At 58.1% G+C, this 18,964-nt stretch overlaps 2 protein-coding genes across 5 annotated transcripts; one reads left to right on the top strand and one right to left on the bottom strand.

The window, feature by feature from the left end:
- Positions 1 to 1,226: 1,226 nt before the first annotated feature.
- On the top strand, positions 1,227 to 2,425 carry Rps21 (ribosomal protein S21). The gene is made up of 6 exons (XM_015478592.2): positions 1,227 to 1,327; positions 1,504 to 1,565; positions 1,653 to 1,716; positions 1,837 to 1,908; positions 2,223 to 2,278; positions 2,362 to 2,425. Exons 2-6 carry the CDS (start codon positions 1,516 to 1,518, stop codon positions 2,369 to 2,371), a joined length of 252 nt encoding a protein of 83 aa, XP_015334078.1. The 5' UTR covers positions 1,227 to 1,327; positions 1,504 to 1,515; the 3' UTR covers positions 2,372 to 2,425.
- Positions 2,426 to 2,532: 107 nt separating this feature from the next.
- Cables2 (Cdk5 and Abl enzyme substrate 2) lies at positions 2,533 to 18,958 on the bottom strand. Of its 4 annotated transcripts, none has more exons than XM_015478580.1 (10): positions 18,921 to 18,958; positions 9,263 to 9,334; positions 9,097 to 9,189; positions 8,046 to 8,123; positions 6,700 to 6,808; positions 6,022 to 6,187; positions 5,535 to 5,638; positions 5,033 to 5,139; positions 4,701 to 4,905; positions 2,533 to 4,528 (listed from the first exon to the last, which is right to left on the bottom strand). In XM_015478580.1, the coding sequence occupies exons 3-10, from the start codon at positions 9,123 to 9,125 to the stop codon at positions 4,388 to 4,390; spliced, it is 939 nt and encodes a 312-aa protein (XP_015334066.1). In that variant the 5' UTR covers positions 9,126 to 9,189; positions 9,263 to 9,334; positions 18,921 to 18,958; the 3' UTR covers positions 2,533 to 4,387. The 4 variants fall into 4 exon arrangements, with proteins under 4 accessions (XP_015334066.1, XP_048666655.1, XP_048666656.1 ...); XM_048810698.1 differs by lacking the exon at positions 18,921 to 18,958 and adding an exon at positions 11,625 to 11,632 and having other exon boundaries at positions 9,263 to 9,284; XM_048810699.1 differs by lacking the exon at positions 18,921 to 18,958 and adding an exon at positions 11,625 to 11,632 and having other exon boundaries at positions 2,533 to 3,128; positions 9,263 to 9,284.
- Between the last annotated feature and the right edge of the window lie 6 nt (positions 18,959 to 18,964).

Below are 18,964 nucleotides of genomic sequence, written 5' to 3'. Positions count from 1 at the left end.
CATCTCTGGCTGTTTAGCTAGACACTCTCTTGATCCCCAGGCCTTGCTGGGCCAACCTAGACACAGGGCAGGCCAACTGCAGATTTGCAACTGCAAAAAAAACACCAAGTCATCTCTGCACAGGTGCTGGACTTCTGGAAAGAGCACATGCTTTAGGGCCTGCACAAATCAAGACTCCCAGAGGGCAATCACTTCTGACTCCAGGCTGTAGTCCAGTGAAAGCACCAGCAGACAGACACCACCAACACGTGGTTTCCAGGTGTGAATGGGGACCTTGCAGCTCAGATCCAACCAACCCCAGGTGCTAAACTCTCTCACAATGGTCATGATGCTGCCTCAGGCTGAGAGTTCTTGGTGCACTCCATCAACATCAGGCCTTGCAGCCCTACTGGGCACAGGGCCACAGGGTGAGCAGGTCCAGGAGAGGACCTGCAGGACAGGACCTCAGGTACACAGTTCCATGCTGGGCCGATCAGCATGCGAAGGAGGGTGGTTCTGGGAGGGCCCTCAACAGTATGATCTGAGGGAAACTGGTGAAAAGCCCGTGGGAGCTGAGGGCCAGGGCAGGCCTTGGCCCTGATTCCAGGGTGTCTGGGGTGGGCGACTCTGGGATGCAACTTGCAGTTTGGGAGTTTCCCATTTTCTTCATTAACGGCCGGGCGCCAGGAGAGCCTGGCACAAGCACTTCTCAGTCCACACTGCTGTGGAGAAGGGCTTTTCCTTTTTAGGTCCTGGGGACTGAACCTGGGCACTTTACCACCGGGCACCCTGCCCCACTCTTTACTCTGGGACACAGCCTAAGTTGCCCAGGCTGGCCCCGGGACCCTCCCGAGTAGCTGGGACTCCCGGCGAGTGCCACCGCGCCCAGCTAGGAAAGGAGGTCCTCGAGGCGGCGATGACGGTACCGGGCAAGGGCTGTGGGCCTAGTTCTGCCCCGGTCCGGGCAGAGCTCCTCCCGCCCAGGCCGCGGATTCTCCAGGCGCTGGCTTCTCCGTCCTGGGGTCTCAGGCCCAGGCCGCCGCGAGGCCCTCGGTTCGGGTACTCCGCCTGCCCCTGCCGCCCGGGGGACCCGGCAGGGCCCGCGTCCCGAGACGCCCTCGGCCCAGCTCGCGGGCCGGAACCAACCTCGCCCTCATCGCTGCACTCACAGCGCGGGAGAGGCCGGAAGCGGAAGCGGGGCGTGCCAGACCGCGCCGCAGGACGCACGCGCAGACCCGCGGCGGTGGCCGACCCGGAAGCGCTCGCCGGGACCCCGCCCACCGCCGATATCGCTGCCGGGGCACGTGTCTCTTCCTCTCTGCTCTCGCGCTCGTGGTGGAGGCAGCAGGTGGGCCTCGCGGTGTGGGCTGCAGTCTAGGCGGGGCCGGGCCGTGCGGGGCCGGGGCCGGGCCGGGGCCGGGCGTTGCGGGGGCAGGGGTGTGGGCGAGCGGGCCGGGGCCGTGCGGGGCCGGGGGCCGGGTGGGGCCCGAACGCCGACCTCACGGCCGCGCGGTGGCTCCGCAGGCGCGCTTCAGCATGCAGAACGACGCTGGCGAGTTCGTGGACCTGTACGTGCCGCGGAAATGGTGAGCGCCCTTGCCCCTTGCCGTCCCTTGCGCCGCGGTCGGTGCCCCGCGGCCCCGCTCGCTCACTGTGCGACCCGTTCCCCGCAGCTCCGCCAGCAACCGCATCATTGGTGCCAAGGACCACGCGTCCATCCAGATAAACGTGGCCGAGGTGAGCTGGGTTTTGCAAGGCCTGTCCCGTGGGGGACCCCGGTTCGGGACGTTGTTCTGGGCTTAGCTTTGTGCATTGCTTTCCAAACCCCAGGTGAGTGGCATTTCCATGTCTTAACAGGTGGACAAGGTCACCGGCAGGTTTAACGGCCAGTTTAAGACTTACGCTATCTGCGGGGCCATTCGCAGGATGGTGAGTTTTCCCTCGGCGTGGCTTGCCACGGTCCCCGTTCCCAGCACTGTGTGCTTCGGCCTGGACCTTATGAGTGTACGGTGGTTTCTGCCTCAGGCTGGTGGATTGTGCGTGGAATAGGTTTGCTGGATCCTGTCCTTCCTGGAGCCCAGGAAAAGGACGACTCTGAGAAAGGACTCAGTGGCTAGGAGCTTGCCAGCGCGTTTCTCCTGGCTGGTTTTTGGGCACAAATGTGGGTTTGACGAGGCATGCAGAACTTCCTGCCAGCTCAGGTGGAAACATTCTTTGAGTGTTTTTTTTTTTTTTTTTTAAAGGGTGAGTCCGATGACTCCATTCTCCGATTGGCTAAGGCAGATTGCATCGTCTCAAAGTAAGGCAGTTGTTGCATGTGGATGGAGTGGCCCAGGGACTTCACCAGAGACATGGTTTAATACTGGCTTTGTTTTCTTGTAGGAATTTTTGACTGGAGAGAATTGGAGATGCAGAATATTTGTCATAAATAAATAATGAAAAGCCACCTGTGTGGGTCTGTTCTGTCCCTATGGGTCCTGGAACAGGCCCTTCGCTGTGGATGGGTGACTAGGATGAGTAATGTATGTAGTTAGCTGAAAGGAGAAACTGAAGTGTGTTGCAAAACCAAGTTTTACTTCAACAAATACATTACCCATTTGAAAACAATCTGTGACATAAACTTGAACATTCTGAGGTCAGATACTTGTGTACACACATTCACATCCAGGACTGCTGCGGGGTGTGGACATGACACCAGGTCTGGCTTTGTTTGGTCACAGCCCAGACTTGACTTGGGCTAAAAGGTTACAGGTTCAAGCTGTTTGGTTTAAGTACTGGCTTTTTTGCAGCAGCTTTGGGTACCGCATGGCAGTAGCTCTGGGCATTGTTGAAAAGGACATACAGAAGGAAGGGCTTCAGACACACCAGTTTGGTCAATGACTAAGTCTCATGACATAAATACACAAACCTAGTTACTACTGTGTTTACCAGCCATTTCCTTAATATCAGTGCTTTTCAGAGTTGGTGGGGCCCAGGTCCAGTGTTTGCAGGCTGTAGTCTTGGTGGATAAAAGGTCTCTGGACTCTCCTTGGCCTTGACTGTGACCTCCAGCCATTCCTTTTCCTCAGCTGGGGTGGTCAGCTGTGCTGTACCTTTCCTAGGGTGGGTATGGAACTGGGTGCCTCCAGCAGTGGACTGACGTCTCCTTTCTGCAAGAACACAGGCATTATGAACAGAATTCTTAGTCCCTGCTGGTGACAGGTTATGGGATAGACAGTCTTCTGCCCAGCAGCCACAGTTGCCGTGTTTGAGGCCAGCTGGGCTGTGAGGGAAGATGGCCTTTCTTTGTTGCTCAGTGTTCTTGGGCAGCAGCCTGGGGAACTGGAGTACATGGTCCTCTGCAAGAATGTTGAACCTGGAAAAGCTGAAGATGGCCCTGTGCTCTGAGCATAGACCTGCACAGAAGGGACAGCGATGGCCCTCTGGCACAGCAGGCTGCACTGGTCGAGACAGCATCTACTTTCTGCTTAGGAAGGAAGGGCATTGACCTCCTGAGTCTGAGGGTGTGGGCTCTGCAGTGGCAATGCCTTCCTGCCTGAGGGTCAAGCATGGTTCTGGGGTACACCTTTGGCAGACCTCATGGAAGGAACCCAGTTGTTCCCTTAAAAGTCCCACACAACCAAATCCCAAGTCATAATAAATAACATTTTCACTGTTACAATATTGCTTAGGAGAATCAAGAGCCAGCAGTTTTCCTCACGGTCCAGTGTCATGGATAGACAGGTGTTCCCGGCAAGAGGCACAGGTGGTCCTGGCATGGGATGGGCTGAGGTCTGCCAATCCCTTTGGATATGTGACACAGCATGGGGTTTCACAGTGACATGAAAGCTCAAAAACAGGTCTGAGTCAAAAAGAAAGATCAAAACAGACCAGGCGTCTGCCCTTGGCTCAGCTCAGCACCAAGAGCTGCCTGTACAAGTATGGGGAGTTCTGGAGGAAGCAGTGGCCAGTGGGCATGGACGCTGGGAGGTGCCTCTGGGAAAACGTAATACCCAATATGTATGCTTAGTAAGTTAGACATGGCAATTCAGGTGTGACATGAGGTCTGACGTGCAGATCTCCAGTGCTTGTGGCTGTGAAAGTTGGCAAGGAAGGCAAGGTGAAAGAGAGGCCAGAACTTGGATTCACCTCCATGTGACGTAAACCACAGGTCCTGGTGTCAGGCCCATCTCAGGCACATGAGAAACGCCACACCCCCACACTGTCCGTGCAATACTCTAGGAAACCTCTCAAAACATCCTTGGAGGTGTGGTGCACTTTGGAATGAAAGTGACATGCTTTTCCATGGAAACCCAGAATAAGAGAAGCTGCGTGGGCTGGGAGGGGGCAGGTGGGCGGACTGCTGGCCTATGCCTGGGCCAAGGGCTGTGCTTCTGCCCAGCAGCCTTCCTGCACGTCCATGCCTGGCCTAGAGCTGCTGGGTGAGCCGTCTGTAGTGAGGTAAGACTTGGTTCTCGGGGAGGTACAAGGCCAGCTCCAAAGCCACGAGCACCGTGAACTCAAACCCAATGAGATCTCGCCTGTTGAATCGGAATCTTTCTTCCAGCTTCTGTGTGAAGGAGAGAGGTTCAACAGGTTAACCCCAGGACTACATCCCCAACCTGAGCAGTGACTGGGTGTCAGCCACCTACTAGGCAAGCTGCTGGCAGACCTCCCTCCAGCATGGCCTAGCTCCTGGGGCTGGACTGGTCTGGGCCACCACAGCAGGGCCTCCTACTCACATCAATGAGCTGCTTCACTTCGTTCTTGCGGAGGTCACTGCTGATCTTGGCTGCAAGCAGCACACAGGCGCCAGCACACAGCTTGCGGTTCTGCTTGTTGAGCTTGCCCTGCAGCACAAGCTTCTCAAAGTACACGTAGGCCATGGACACAGTGCCTGGCTCCAGGCTGCACTCCTCCGACAGGTTCCGCATCTCCCGCTTCAAACTGGTGGGAGAGAACGTGTCCAAGGGCAGAGGCTCTGATGCTGCTGAGGCAGCCGCCACGGCTTATGCCACGTGCCCTTGGGGTTATACTGGGGAGCAGGCTGGGACATCTGCCTGGCACTCCTTACCTCCGGATTTTGCTTAATGTCAGTTTGATGTGAGGGAACTTCTCCTTAAAGGTCTCGTTCATGTCCTTCTTGAGGTCTGAGGGCTTCACGTACTCTATCACTGTGGTCTGCAACAGAAGTGAAGCAGGTAGGGCCAGCCCACCTTGGGGTAGCCTGGCACAGCCTGGGTCTGCACACATGAACATGAGGAGCTTTAGAGGGGCACCTGGATCTCCGAGAATGAAATGGCTGAAGAGCCCATCTGTCCTTGGTGGGGAGGCCCCAGCTGCCAGTCTCTGAGGGCTGACCCCAGGTGAGCATGGCCAGCCTGGCTCTCTGGCCTGCCCTACACATTGCCTGTCTATGGCCTGGGTCCCTTTCCTGCTGCTGTTGGTGTTCTGAGGTGGGGTAGGTCCCTGTGGGCTGGCTATCTGGGGCTTCTAGGTGCCAGGGTGGCTTGCCCACAGCCCACCCATGTGCCCTGAGGTGGGCAGCTTGCAGGCCACAGGTGGCAGGTGCTCACCATGTATGAGGCAAAGATGAGGACCCGCTTGTGCTTTCCACAGGGCCACTGCGGGTCGTCCAGGAGGTTGGGGTTATATTCCAGGGTATCTCCCACGTCACTCCCTGTAAGTAGAGGCAGCTCCTGACCCACCAGAGTCTGTGTGGAAACTGTCCAGTCCACAGGAGAGGCATCACAGCCAAGTACCTTGGGTCTGAGAGGGTCCCCAGGCCCTAGTTCCCTCCCTGTCCCCAGCCCAGGTTAAAGGGACAGGTGTCCTGTAGGGACATTGAGAGGTCAGGTCCCTTCCTGAAGCAGCCTGGGGCAGGGTGCCTCTTCCCCACCTGGCCTGGGCAGAGCCCAGAGCTGTGTGCAGCCTGGAGCCTCCTCTCCCCCGAGAGGCTCTGCTGCCCTGCTCTGCAGCCTGGCACTGCCATGAGCTCCGGCCTGAGTGTGGCCTATTGGTGCTGTTGCCTCCCCTGTGCCGTGGGAAGACAGGCTACTATACCTAGCTCTGTGCCAGCTGGTGCCGACTTGGCAGTGGCAGGTTTATGTCTTGACCCTGGCAGAGCCCGGGGGATGCTCGGCCGAGGCTGGGACAACAGGCCGTGGCTGTCACTCTTGGGTGCGACCAGGGCGTTGGTAGGGTACAGGAACTTTGCATAAGAGACAACCTGGAAAAGCAGTCACACTGGGGTTCAGTCCTGCTTCCCGAGAGCAGAGGTGCAAATGAGTTGTTTTCCACGCTGTAGTGCACCTGAGCTGCCACAGAGAAGGAGCCCAACTCAGAGCCAGGGAGCAGCTGTGGGCACCATGCCACTGGCTCACCCAGAGCTGGTGGTCTCAGGCCACCAGCTTCCCATATTTAGTCTGGATCTGTAGTGATGTGACATCCCCTGCCTCTGAAGACCCTTAGCCTTAGCCTACAGGCCCAGAGGTAGGGCCAGACAGTATGGAGAGTCTGGGCTGCAGAGGGGCAGTGCAGCACATGCCTGGCTGACCCCAGGTCATTTTTCAGGCCTGGCTAGAAGGGCATCTGCTGACAGGCATGGTCATTTCCCCAGGGCTGGGTGGCCCACTCCCCACACTCTCCTTCCCATGTCCCTCTGTGGGTACTGGCTACAGGGCTGTTCCTGCCCACCCAGCCCTCACTGTGCTGGCCGTTGGCTGGCCCTGGGGCTCTTGCCTTTCCATCTGCTCCCAGTTCAACACCTTCCAACTCAAACACCATCTCAGAAGAAACGGAAACACCACCAGACGGATGCCTCTGCTTCTGGCTGTCCACCCTCAGGTCACTGCAAAGCACAGAAGGGGAGGGGCTGTGGCCCTGCTACCTGTGGCTGGTGGTGGGTGGGAGCTGGGCCCACAAAGTACTGACAGCTCAGCACACCCGTCCATCTGTACAGTGGTGCTCACGCCCCTCTTGTCAGAAGAAAAGTGCACAGGAATGGCCAGGAGGCATGGCCCCAGGCTTTCATTGTCAGGCCGGCTGAGCCTGGCTCCTGCCCCGGCTCAGACATTATCAAACACCTGGGTGCTGGTGGCAGTGACCCAGCTCAGCACGATCTTCAGCCACCCCTTCACCTGCAGCCACAGCCCTCGGTGCGGCTCAGCCTGGACCCTGAGAACTGGAGCCTCTCCACTGGGGCACAAGTTTCCCTGTTGCCAACTGTTTTTATGCCAGAGTTACACATCATGCTTCCCCACCCAACAGCCATTTCCTTTTTCCCTGAAGTGTGCTCAGGACACAATTGCCTGGACTAGTCACAAGGAGGCACAACTGTCTGCAAGAGGGACAGGAACCTCACAGGCAACCTACATAAAGAAGCCAGGCATGGTGCCTCACGCCTGCAATCCCAGCAGCTCAGGAGGCTGAGGCAGGAGAATCGTGAGTTCAAAGCCAGCCCAGCAACAGCAAGGTGCTAAGCAACTCAGTGAGACCCTGTCTCTAAATAAAATACAAAATAGGACTGGGGATGTGGCTCAGTGGTCGAGTGCCCCTGAGTTCAGTTTCTGGTACTAAAAACAAAACAAAACAAAAGACAGCAGTCTATCCCATCGCCACCCTGGGATATGGGGGACCCTGGAAAGCTGACACAGAGAAGGGCCTAGTCTTGGTCTCTGCTTCTGTTTCGGGAGGTTTCTTAAGAGTTGTATGGTCAGAATTTATGACCTGCTTATTCATGAATTAAAAAAAAAAAAAAGAACTACCAGTTACTTGCAGTATTTTTTTTTAAATGAGCCGGAACACTAAAGGGGGGGTCTCCTTGGCTACAGGGGCACCCACCTGTCTTAACCATGTGGCCATCCTATACTCTGTAGCTGAAAGAACGGGAGAGTACCTGCTGAAGTGGGTCAAGTTTTAGAGGTGCAATCCTCATTTTCTGGGAGGACCCAAAATGGCCAGAGTTCCTGAGCTCTGGAAGCAGTGGATATGCTGACCCTGGGTCTGCACATCCAGGGCCCAGCTGGCACCTCAGTCTGTGCTGGGGTTTCAGACTTGCCCAGATGAGAGTGCTGGTGAGTGCTCACCTGATCCGCAGGCCTTCTCCATAGGGCAGGACTGAGAAAGCTGCGCACAGGGACCGCTTGGCACAGATGAGCACGATCCTGTGGGGAGGGCAGGGTCAGAGCCGGGCAGTGTCCTTTCCAGGGTTGTGGGCATTTCCAAAGGAAAACTCCATTCTGCCTGAATCCATGTGAGGGGATGGCGCCAGCCGCCCAAGGGGGCTCAGCCCAGGAAGCTGGGGCCTGGGTCAGCAGATCTTGCACCTCAGCACCAGGCCGAGCTCCCCGTTCCCTAGGATGTGCTTAACAGGGCACCCCTCCCTTGGGTGCTGCTGCAGGAGTGTGGGCAGGGCTGCAACAGGCAGGCAGAGGACACCGCCTCAGGGAAGGCCAGGCCTCCTTTGTAAAGGCAGAAGGTCCACTTGAAGCCAGGCATGAGGTCCTGAGCAGAGACAGCTTAATTGCATTAGAAGTGTCTGCAACATGAGGCTCCAGGGAAGACAGAGCTGCTCCCACAACTTCGGACCCCTGCACTGGGTGCCTCCCAGTGGGGTCCGCAGCTCTGCACTCGGTCTGCCTGGAGCTGCCCTGTGCACTGTCTTCTGGGAAATCTCCACCATGGCTATGGTGCCTCAGGAGTGCTGCAAAGGTGGCCTCCGGGGGAAGGGGAGCTCTTTGGGACCCTCTGGGTCAGGGCAGGTGGTACACATCCTCCTGGGGAGCAGCCTGGTACTCTTTGGGCAGTTCAGCCTCCCCATGTGCTTCCAAATATGACCAGCCCCGCCTCGGGACACATCTCAGCGCTGAGCCTATTTCTGCATTTCTAGTGTTCCCTTCAATTCTTTTCCTGAAGGCGTGAGTCGGCCTGGAGGCTCTTCCCCAGGGATTGTGCAGTGGGCTCTCTGGGCAGGAGGGACACCTGCTTGTGCTCTGTGGGTACAGGGGAAGGTGTCTGCTTCTAAATGGTCATGGGATGGGTTGTGGGCATAGGGACAGGAGCCTGGTCTCCTGCAGCTGGCCTCCAGGGACCATAGGCTAGACCTGGCTGCCCTGGCCTGGGCCCTGGAGCCGTCACCTGCTGTTCCTGGTGTCATACTGCCTCATGTTCTTGATGAAGTGGGTCTTCTTCAGCCCTTTGTGTCTTGGTGATCCAGATGCGTGTTTGGTCCTGCAGGTAAACAAACAGGTCACTCCTGTCCTCTTGGAACCCTGTCTATCCCAGGGGTTGGTAGGATGCCTACCTCTGAACTGAGGCACATCCCACTGCATCTTCCAGAAACTCAAGGGAGCAGCGCTGAGACGTGACTCGCCGCCTGCGAAGAAGACAGTGCAGCCTCAGGACCCACCACAGGCTTCAGGGCCACCTTGACAGCTGTGCTACCTAGGCAGAGCTGGTGCCGCAGCTGTGCAGGGCAGAGCCGCTGTGGGGTGAGGAGAGGCCAGGCCACACACCTCTGGGCTAAGAGGCTTTGAGGGCCTGAGAGGAGGAGGAGGGAGCAGTCCTTGGGTTCCTTGCCAGGGAGGAGTGGCCCTGCTGGGCAGGCTCTGTAAACAGAACAAGTCACACTGAGCTTCCGGGCCCTGGAGGGTGCTAAGTGCTCCACCTGTGGGGGCCACCTGGGGCTGAGGGAGCCTGCCCCTCCTCACTGCAGGGCAGGCCCCACACTGTGGCCCAGCCCAGAGGCACCACCAGGCACAACACAGCCCTCTCACAGACAGCTGCTCCCGCAGGAGCACCCCCACCTGGCTCAGGCCTCACAGGGCTAGTCCTGGGTTTGGAACATTCTTTTCCAGCTCGGCTGGTGGCCCTGTACTCCTGGACTTTAGGGTTTAGCTGTACATTGCCCCTCAGCACTGCTGGACCGTGCTGTCCTGTGGGCACAGGACGTCTGGTGGCAACATCAGTAATGGGTCTCCCTGCCTCCTCTACAGGAGCAGCAGTCCCAGGGGATGTGGCAGGGGCCATGTACTCACTGCTGGCCCCCAGTGCCTATGCCCAGAAGCCAGGATGCAGAGGCAGAGTTTGAGTGGCACACGAGAGGGCTCTGAGAAGGTGGCCTCCCTGCACCAGGTGCTGGGAACGGGGCTTCACAAGCTGGAGATCTCAGAAACCCTGCATGGTCATAATTTTGCACCAAGACTGTCAAGGTCACCAGTGACCTCCTGGTCCTCACAGGGGAGAATGTTTGGACCTCACAGGAAGATGGGGGCTCACAGCAAAGCTACCAACGCAGCTCCCAGAGGCCAAGCAGCACATGGAAAGGACCTCATGGAAGGCAGGTGGGTCTGCCCCAGGGCAGTCTGAGCCAGGGCCCCACTGAGAGGACAGAGACATCCGGGGTCAGTGCTGAGGCTGCACCAAGTTGGGCACCACCCCTCCCAAAGTTCTCTGTCATAGCTCTCAAGCACTAGGCTTACGACGTGAGGGGCTTTACTTTTAGCTTTATTCTTCCTTTTTTTTTTTTTTTTGTGGTGTGGGGGATGAACCAGGGCTTTGTACATTCGAGGCAAGTACTCTACCAACTGAGCTATATCCCCAGCTCTATTCTTTCATTTTTAAACAAGTGGTGCATATATTTTAAAAGAAAAATCTAGAAAATATAGAGAAGCAAACATTTAAAAACCTTTCACCCAATCACTCATAATCCTCCTCCCAAGGCCAATGTGCTACTGTCCTGACACGGGGTCACTGCAATTCTCAGGGTCATGCTGTGACCGTGCTGCAGCCACCTCCCTGTGTAGACTGCACACCTGGTGTCAGGTGCACTCCCAGTGTGGGCTGGGCTTGTCCCACTTTGAGAGAGCCCTGGACTGGCAACCCTGTGTCCCGGGGCATTGGGCCCACTGAGTACCACTACGCACGCGCCAGCCCTCGGCACTCCTGCCTGACGACTCCCCAAGGAGGCCCCTAGAGGAACTGCTGTCCCAGGACGGCTCCTTGAGCCAGAGATTCTAGGCTCTGCCCAAGGGGAAAGCTAAGCCCCTAAACAGAATCTGAAGACCCATACATGAGCCACACCCTCCTGCCTGGACTCCAGGACCCCCAGAAATTTTCCATAAGTGAAGGGCTGAGCCGCATACTTGTTCCTGCCAGGACATGGCACCTGCTGTCCCCCAGGTGCGCAGGACCACGCTGGAGGTCTTCCTGACGTAGGCACAGGAACGCAAAGAGATCAAATGGCTCTCAGGCCCATGCAGCAGAGAGCAAAGCTGGGACTTGAACCCAGGTCTATTTGAGACTGCAAAGCTTTGCTCCTGTCCTTGTCCCAGGAGCCATGGCGAACATGCTGGGCACCCAATGTTTCTGGAGTGCGGTTTATGGTTCACACCACACAGCATTATAAGGAGAAGCATACCAGTCAAGATGATGACAAGAGTGAGTGCTGCAGGTGACGGTGGTGATGGTGACAATGGTACTGGTGGTGATGGTGTTGTTAATGATGGTCTGGTGTTGACTGAATTGGTGGTGATGACGTGTTGGTGATGGTATTGGTGACTGTGGTGTTGTTGGTGATGACAGTACTGGCAGTGAGGTGACAGAATGCCATTAAGGCTTGCTCAGTGCTGGACGCTGACCTGCTGTGCCTGTGCCTGAGGAGCTACAGAGCATCACGTCTTTCTCCAGGGTCTGGGGCCAGCTGGGGCAGAGGGCTTACTGAGCTAGAAGGCCCTGCAGGGCTGCTTTGTCAGCTCCTGTAGCACCTGCTGGCTCTGTAGCCTGGGGCTGCCCACGTCCATCTCCCCAGAGGGCACTGATGGGGAGCTCCTGTGCAGGACCAAAGACTTCACACTGACACGGGCACTCCTGCACGCGTGCAGGAGACACGTGACCCAGCCTGTCTGCCCTCTGACCTAAGCCAGAGTGGAGACTCGAGAGGCAGGTCTCTGACTGGATGAGGGTCCACGCAGACCTCAAGCCAGCTGCAAGGGGACAGAGGTGCTGCTAGGCGAAAAGTGCATGGGAACAAGAGAACAAACCTCTGGTCACAAAAGGAACAACTGGTTTGACATGCGAGACACGAGCTGCAGAAAGGCGAGAGCCCTGCATGGTGTCTGTACTGTTGTGCAGGCTGCAGCCCTGTGGCCTTCAGTGACAGCACCCAGAGCCGAGCAGGAGAAACGGACCCTAATATGCTCTGGGGTGTTGGGGGCTGAGCTGTGTTCCCCTCAACTACAGAGTATGACTGCATTTAGAAACAGGGTTTCTAAGGAGATGATGAGGGTAACCAGTCACTAGAGCGAGCCCTGATCCAACCTGAAGGATGTCCTTATAAGAAAAGACCAGGGCCGGGCACAGCAGTGGCATGCAGACTGGCATGCCTGTGATCCCAGGGGCTTGGGCGGCAGAGGCAGGAGGATCACAAGTTCAAAGCCAGCTTCAGCAATTTAGGGAGGTGCTCAGTAACTCAGTGAGACTCTGTCTCTAAATAAAATATAAAATAGGACTGGGGATGTGGCTCAGTGGTCGAGTGCCTGGTACCAAAAAAAAAAAAAAAATCAGGACACAACATAACAAGAGGGATGAGAGGCCACAGGCTGCAGAGGAGGCCCCAAGAAATACCAACCCTGCCCACACCATGGTCTTGGCCTCAAAGAGTCCAGAATGAGAGGAACGGATGTCTGTCTGTTGTTCAAGCCACCAGGTGGAGGCGCTGTCATAGCAGCCCAGCTGACTAACCCAGCTGGCAGGAAGCCACATGGTGGAGTTGGGCCTGAGATGGTCTGTGAGCTCACCTCGCCTCAGCCCACTGTCTGCACAAGATTCAGAACAGCTGGGCACCTACTGTGCATCACGGCTGTGTGTTAAGACATGACAGGGTCCACCTATCCACTGACTGCTGACCCAGAGTGGCTGATGTGCTCTGTAGCCTGTGCTGTATGGCCTGGGGCTGCCTGCAGGACTGCTGGGTGTGCACTTCCCAGCAGGGTGGGCCTGTGTCCACCTGTCAGCAGGAGCTGTTCCCTAAGCGTGAGCCAAGGCCAAGTCCTGGGGAAGGGAGAGGGAGTTCATGGGAGCTGCAGCCTTCGGGTGCCGGGCCGGCACCTTCCTCGCAGCATCTCCCAGCAGGACCCCTGACCTGAGCGAGGTCTGGCATGCTCAGGCCACCTTCTGACTCTGGCAGAGCCATCCTGGAGTGCAGGCCCACACCACACCCTCACCACATAGGCGCTGGCGCTAGGGACAGAGCCACCACTTCACACCAACACTTGTGAGGCCAGGACATTAGTCACATCATGTGGCAGTGGCATGCAGGCTGGCACAAGGTCACACAGCAGAGTGTCCAGGTCCTGGTGGGCCCCTGCTGTCACCCTGACCCACATGCATAGGCTTCCTTTCTCACTGTGTAGTGACGTGGGCCTCCTAGATGACAAAGGCTGCCAGAAGACAAACCAGGACTGAGAACGGAGGCAGACCCAGGGAGTGCAGGGAGCCGCTCACTGGCCACCGCAAGAGAAGTCTGTGCATCCGCCTGCTCTGGCTCGTGGCGGGCAGGGTGCCAGCCTGGCCAGGGCCCTAGACACCTGGCCTGGGAAGCCTGTCCAGGAAAGGCTGGGCCATCCAGGATGGCAGAGGGGAAGAGGGGCCCAGAGGCCTCTTCAGACAGTGGAGCCCAGCTGCAGGCCAAACCATGTCTGGCAGACACCCAGCAGACACCCAGGAGGCATGGGATGCCCTCTGAGCACTGCCCGATGGTGAGTGTCATGCTGGGTGAGGGGCTGGGCCTGCCCTGAGGAGGTGCCTAGCTGATTGCTGGATGCACAGGCCTGGAGCTGGGGAGCAGCCGGCTGAGGTGAAACGTGAGGGCCATTCCTGTGTGGCTTCCTCAGGCTCATTCTCTTAGGTAATTACCCAGTGATGCCCAGGTGACTCCAGTGCGCCTGGGATCTCATTTGCAGGCCTGCAGAAGTGGCAGCGGAAGCCAGGGCCCCTGGTGGCCTGCAGAGGAGCTGTAGGCAGACACTGACCTCTGCTGCCTGGCTGGCTCCTCCTGCCGCTTTCTGGACACTCCAGGGATTCTCTGGGCAGCCTGTCAAGCCTTCCCAGCTGGCCCCACAGATCCCTCTGTCTGTGACTTTCCACAGCACTCATGTGTAAACCCGGTCCTCACACCTCTGCTGGGCAGGCAGCGTGCTCACTCTCAGCTTACACGTGGGCACACAGGCACAGAGCCCGGCAGCAACTGGCCTGAGGTAACACAGCCAGTAAGAGGGGAAGCAGGGGCCAGTGTCTAGGGCCCAGCCCCTCCGGCAGACCCACATCCAGGGGACAGGGCAGGACTGCTTGCCCCAGAGCAGCCTGAACTGGACTGGCCCCACTGGGAGCAGTGCACACCAGTCAGCAGAAGGGCAGGCGGACACGGACGGACACACACACACACACACACACACGGGCCATCCAGTTGCAGTGAGCAAAGACATGACTGGGGCAGAAAGAGCCACGTCACATGGTATCACACACCAGAGAGTCGGTGAGGGGATGGCCAAGGAGGGCCCCAGGAAATCTTCTGGGGGTTGTTCTCTGGAGCAAATAGCGGCCATGAGGGGCCCCTGCCCAGATGACGAAACTGCAATCACAAGCCACACGGTCACCCTGCCATGCCCATCTGTTGACATCTCAACTTAAAAAATGCTAAATACACACAAACAAACCGACAAGAGTATTTGGGGTTTTCTGCCACCTTGGCCACCAAGCGTACCTCCTGCCTCTGACGTCTTGGTGAGTCCAAAGCCTGCTGCGCCCACTCGCCCTGTTGGGCTCAGCTCCACTAGTTACAGGAACGAGTCTGGGGTCTGCTGGCACTCCCTGCCTGTGGCAGCCACCAGCCTGGAGTCGGGGGTTGAGGTGAGAGGGAGGCTGCCAAGGCCAAGAGGGCAGGGTGTGCCCACCCATTTAGCAGACCTCCCGACCCCACCCCTGAATGTCCCCAGAATAAGGGGTGGCCAACCCCTGCTACCAACACACTTCCCCAAGGGTGCTGAGCAGAGAAACCACTGCTCCTTAACTGCTGCTCTCCTGTGGGACAGCTTCCTTGCTGTGGCTAGAGATGCCCAGGAGAGGCCAAGGCAGGGCCACCTCTCTGAGAAGGAGGACTGTGTCCCCGTTAGGAGCCAGGGGAGTGGAGGGTTGCTCAGTGTGGGCTGGACTCAGCTTGGGATGGCACATGACGGGGCTGCAGATGTGCTTCAGTGAGCATGGGTGCCCTCCAGAGGCCATGCGCTTCACCCTGCACTGTCACCAACACCAGTGGCACGTGACCACCTGGCCAGGGACTCACAGTGCCTGGCCTGCCTACCACTGTTTCCTGGCCCGAGAAGTGGGCCTAGCACATCAGAGCCCCCTGCACACATCTGTCGAATGGGTGGGTGGTCTGGGTGCCTGTCCCACTGAGCCCCAGGCATAGCAGAAGCTCCCATTCCAGAGCTCCCAGCAGAGGCCTGGAGCACCACAGCCTCCATCAAAGGCCTGCAGTGGGGCAGGAGGGCCAGGCCCCTGGGCTGCAGCCTCAGCTGCCCCTCCAGCTGGGCTCCAGCTGGGCAGAAGAAACCCCAGTCAGCTGTGAACCAACTGCAGGCACTGACTGCCAGATGCTCCCAGCTGGCCCTGGCCTGCGGCAGCCTGCAGAGGCCACCAGGCCTCTCCCCAGAGGGGACCGGCCACCAGGCCTCTCCCCAGAGGGGACCTGCTCCTGGAGCACAGCTGCCTCTGGCTCAAGGCTGCACCCACCACATCTGGCTGCAATTTTCAGAAGGCCATTTGCCTGTGGGGACACCCTTCATCCCTCATTTGTGAGGGGCAGTAACCAGGGCTGTTTTGGTTGAACTTAGTCCTCCAGAAAGATATGCTGAAGCTCAAGGCCTCGTACCTTAGCTGTGATCAAGTTAAGATGAGGACAACTGGTCCTGGGGAGGGGAGGAGGCGGGAAGAGGACACCCAGGGAGAGGCAGCTCGGAGCTGAAGAGGCAGGAAGGACGCTCGGGGGCCCAGAGAGACTCCAGCTCTGCCCAGCCCTGGAGGCTGGAGCAGGAGGCCACTGCTGCTGTGGGAAGCTGTGGTCGGTGGGCCTTTGCCATGCCCAGGGGACCCACGCAGGCCTTTCAAAGGATCTGGACAGAAGCGTGGGGTGAGGTGGCTGCCAGGCAGGGCCCCTGAACAGTTGCTTCTACCCCGTGAGGGAGCCCAGGGGTGCAGCTTGCTCTCGGGCATGGAGTAGTCGAATTGCCCAAACCGAGAATAAACAGTGTTAGGAGTTCTGTGAGGAAAACAAAGGTTCTGGTGAGTCCCTGGCGTAGCAGGCACTGCTGAGGGCCAAGTGTAAACGCAACCTCCTGGAAGACTGAGACACAGAGGTATCCTGGCAGCCTTGCTGTAGCGGGAGGCCCTGCTTGCCTTGCCCTGACTGCTGTCCTGTACCTTGCTGAGCCCTTGGAATCATCTACCTCAGGGAGGTGGTGTTTCATGTGAACCTATCTCACAGAGGAGGAGACTGAGGCTCAGAGAGGCCCCTTTAGCTGTTGGAGATCACAGAGCTACTGAAAGGTGAAGACAGAATTTGAGTCTGGGTCCCCAGAGCTGGGTCCGATGCCACCCTCACAACACGAACTTTAGGGCTGCCTCCAGGACTTAACCAGCGGCCAGTGGCTTCCTTAGCCAGGTTGGCCACAGCTCCCTTCCCTAGCAACAGGCCTGGGAGTAAAGGAGGGCAGATGGTCCTCTTCCTAGGGGCCACTGCTCATCAGGGGAAGGGCTGTAAACTCAGCAGCAGAGCACAAGGGGGGAGACTCTGCCACAGTGGGCCCAGCAGTGTGCAGGAAGGACATCCCAGTGGAGACTTGAAGGCAGGCTGAGGAGGGAGGGACGGTTTGCTGGAGGGCCTGGCCAAGACCAGAGGCATCCCTCCACAGCACATCTGGCCTGCTGGGGGGAAGTGGCCACTCTCCAGAAGCCTCAGGGAGGTGAACCTCCACCTGAACGGCTGGAGAATGAGGAGGGGCAGCTCTTGGAGTGACCGCACTCTGGTGTTGGCGTCCCACCTGCTCCCTGGACTGGCCCATGGGCTGCTAGTGTGTTCACAGGGTGTGTGAATTCTAGGCTGAAGGGGACCCAAGGCTCCCAGTGCAGGTGTGCCCATGGCCAGAGCGGGGAAGGAGCTCTGTGCCAACCCCAGAGATGGGCCTGGCTGCAGGGGGCTGCCTTCCCTGGGGCCCTCACAGGGCCTCCTGCTGGGCTGCAGAGTCACTGGGCATGCCATGTGCATGTGCTTAGCTATCACATTCAGGGCAAGTCCATCTGCTGCCCCAGCTGGTCCCTCTAACTGTCCCCTGGCAGTGGCCAGGCTCACCTTGGGTGAAGGTCTGGTGGAAAGGCTCTAGCCCTCGGAATGGCCACAGTGGGGGTGCCTCAGCGAGCACAGGCTCATCCTCTGGCCTCCTGAACATGCTGGGTGTGAGGCTGGGAGCCTGGGAACAATGCTAGGTTCTGGACTCAACCTCCTCAGCCAAACACCTCCGAGGAACACCATCACAAGGCCTGCCCAGGGGCCTGCCCAGTGACCTCCAAGTGTGAAGAGCTGCCTCTGCCCTGAGTCCACCCATGCCAACCCTGACCAGGGGCTCCCTGCACAGTTCAGGGACTTCCTGGCGGGGCTGCCCAGCAGGGGCTCTGTCCTGCAGTCAGTGAAGGACCAAGAAGCAGTCTTTCAGAAGGGACCAGAGGTAGCCAGGCCTGACTCCTGTAGTCACTCCTCAGAGTGAGAGCTGTAGGGTTCAGAAGGGGCCAGGGAGACAGGGTCACCTGGGGGGCAGAATTCTCTGAAAGAACACAGGGTATCAGGCAATCAGGGCCATCTGGGCAGGGGTCAGAGCCTAGAGGAGCAGAGTTCAGGGGTAGGGGCTGTTCTGGGTTGTTCCCCAAATGGAGTCAGGGCAGGGAGTAAGTGCAGGCCCAGGGGTGCTGAACTAAGAGGCAATGGGGTATGGGGTTGCAGAGTCCAGCAGCCATGGACAGAGGAAGGGAGGTCTGGATGGGTGCAGAAGGCTCTGAGAATGGATGAACAAGTGTGGGGAAGACCCTAGCATGTGGGCGGGAGTCATAAGATGGACACGTGGCCGGGCATAAAATGGATGTTTGGGGTCCCTATGTCCAGAGCACTGATAAAGTGGACTGCGGAAGGGGTGTGTCCAGAGCTGACAAGGCTCTGGGTCTGGAGGCTGATAAAGACTGAAGGAATCCTGAGGCCCATGTTCTGGGTACTCCCCAAGGTAGAGAAGAACCCGTATCCAGGGGCTGAGAGCATTAAGAGCATTCTAACCCCATATGTGGGAGTTGACAAAATCTGAGGAAACCCTGGACAGAGCCCTCGGTCACCCAAACTCTGTCCCTTGAATTGGTCTGACAGCCCAGATCACTGCAACCCCTGTGGCCGGGCTGTTGGACCCAGGTCACCCCAACCTTGACTACTGCATTTTGGATCTGACTGTGCCTGATCATTCCACCCCTGAGTCATATGCTGCTGGGACCCAGGCCATCCTGACTTCTGTGTCCTGGGTTTACTAGCCCCCAGGTCACCCTGACCCCTGTATCCTGAGCTGTTGGGCCCCAGATCACCCTGACACCTGTGTCCTGGGCTTGATGGACTCCCAGTTCACCATGATACTGCGACCTGGGCTGATGGGGTTCAGATCACTCTAACGCCTGTGTCCTGGAATGATGGTCCCGGCTACCCTGGCCCCTGCATCCTGGGTTGATGGCCCTGGCCACCTTGATGGGGTCCAGGTCACACCAAGCCCTGCATCCTGCGCTGATGGGGCTCGGGTCACCCTCACCCGTGCATCCTGAGCGACAGTCTAGGCCCCCCTGGCCCAACGTCCTGGGCTGACGGCTCTGACCACCCCACTCACCTCTGGCGCTGCCCGTCCAGGGCGAGGCCGGCGGGCGCCGTCGT

The sequence above is a fragment of the Marmota marmota genome, unplaced genomic scaffold (genome assembly GCF_001458135.2).
Source record: "Marmota marmota marmota unplaced genomic scaffold, marMar, whole genome shotgun sequence".
Taxonomy (NCBI): Eukaryota; Metazoa; Chordata; class Mammalia; order Rodentia; family Sciuridae; genus Marmota; species Marmota marmota.
This window is presented reverse-complemented; position numbering and strand designations above follow the sequence as displayed.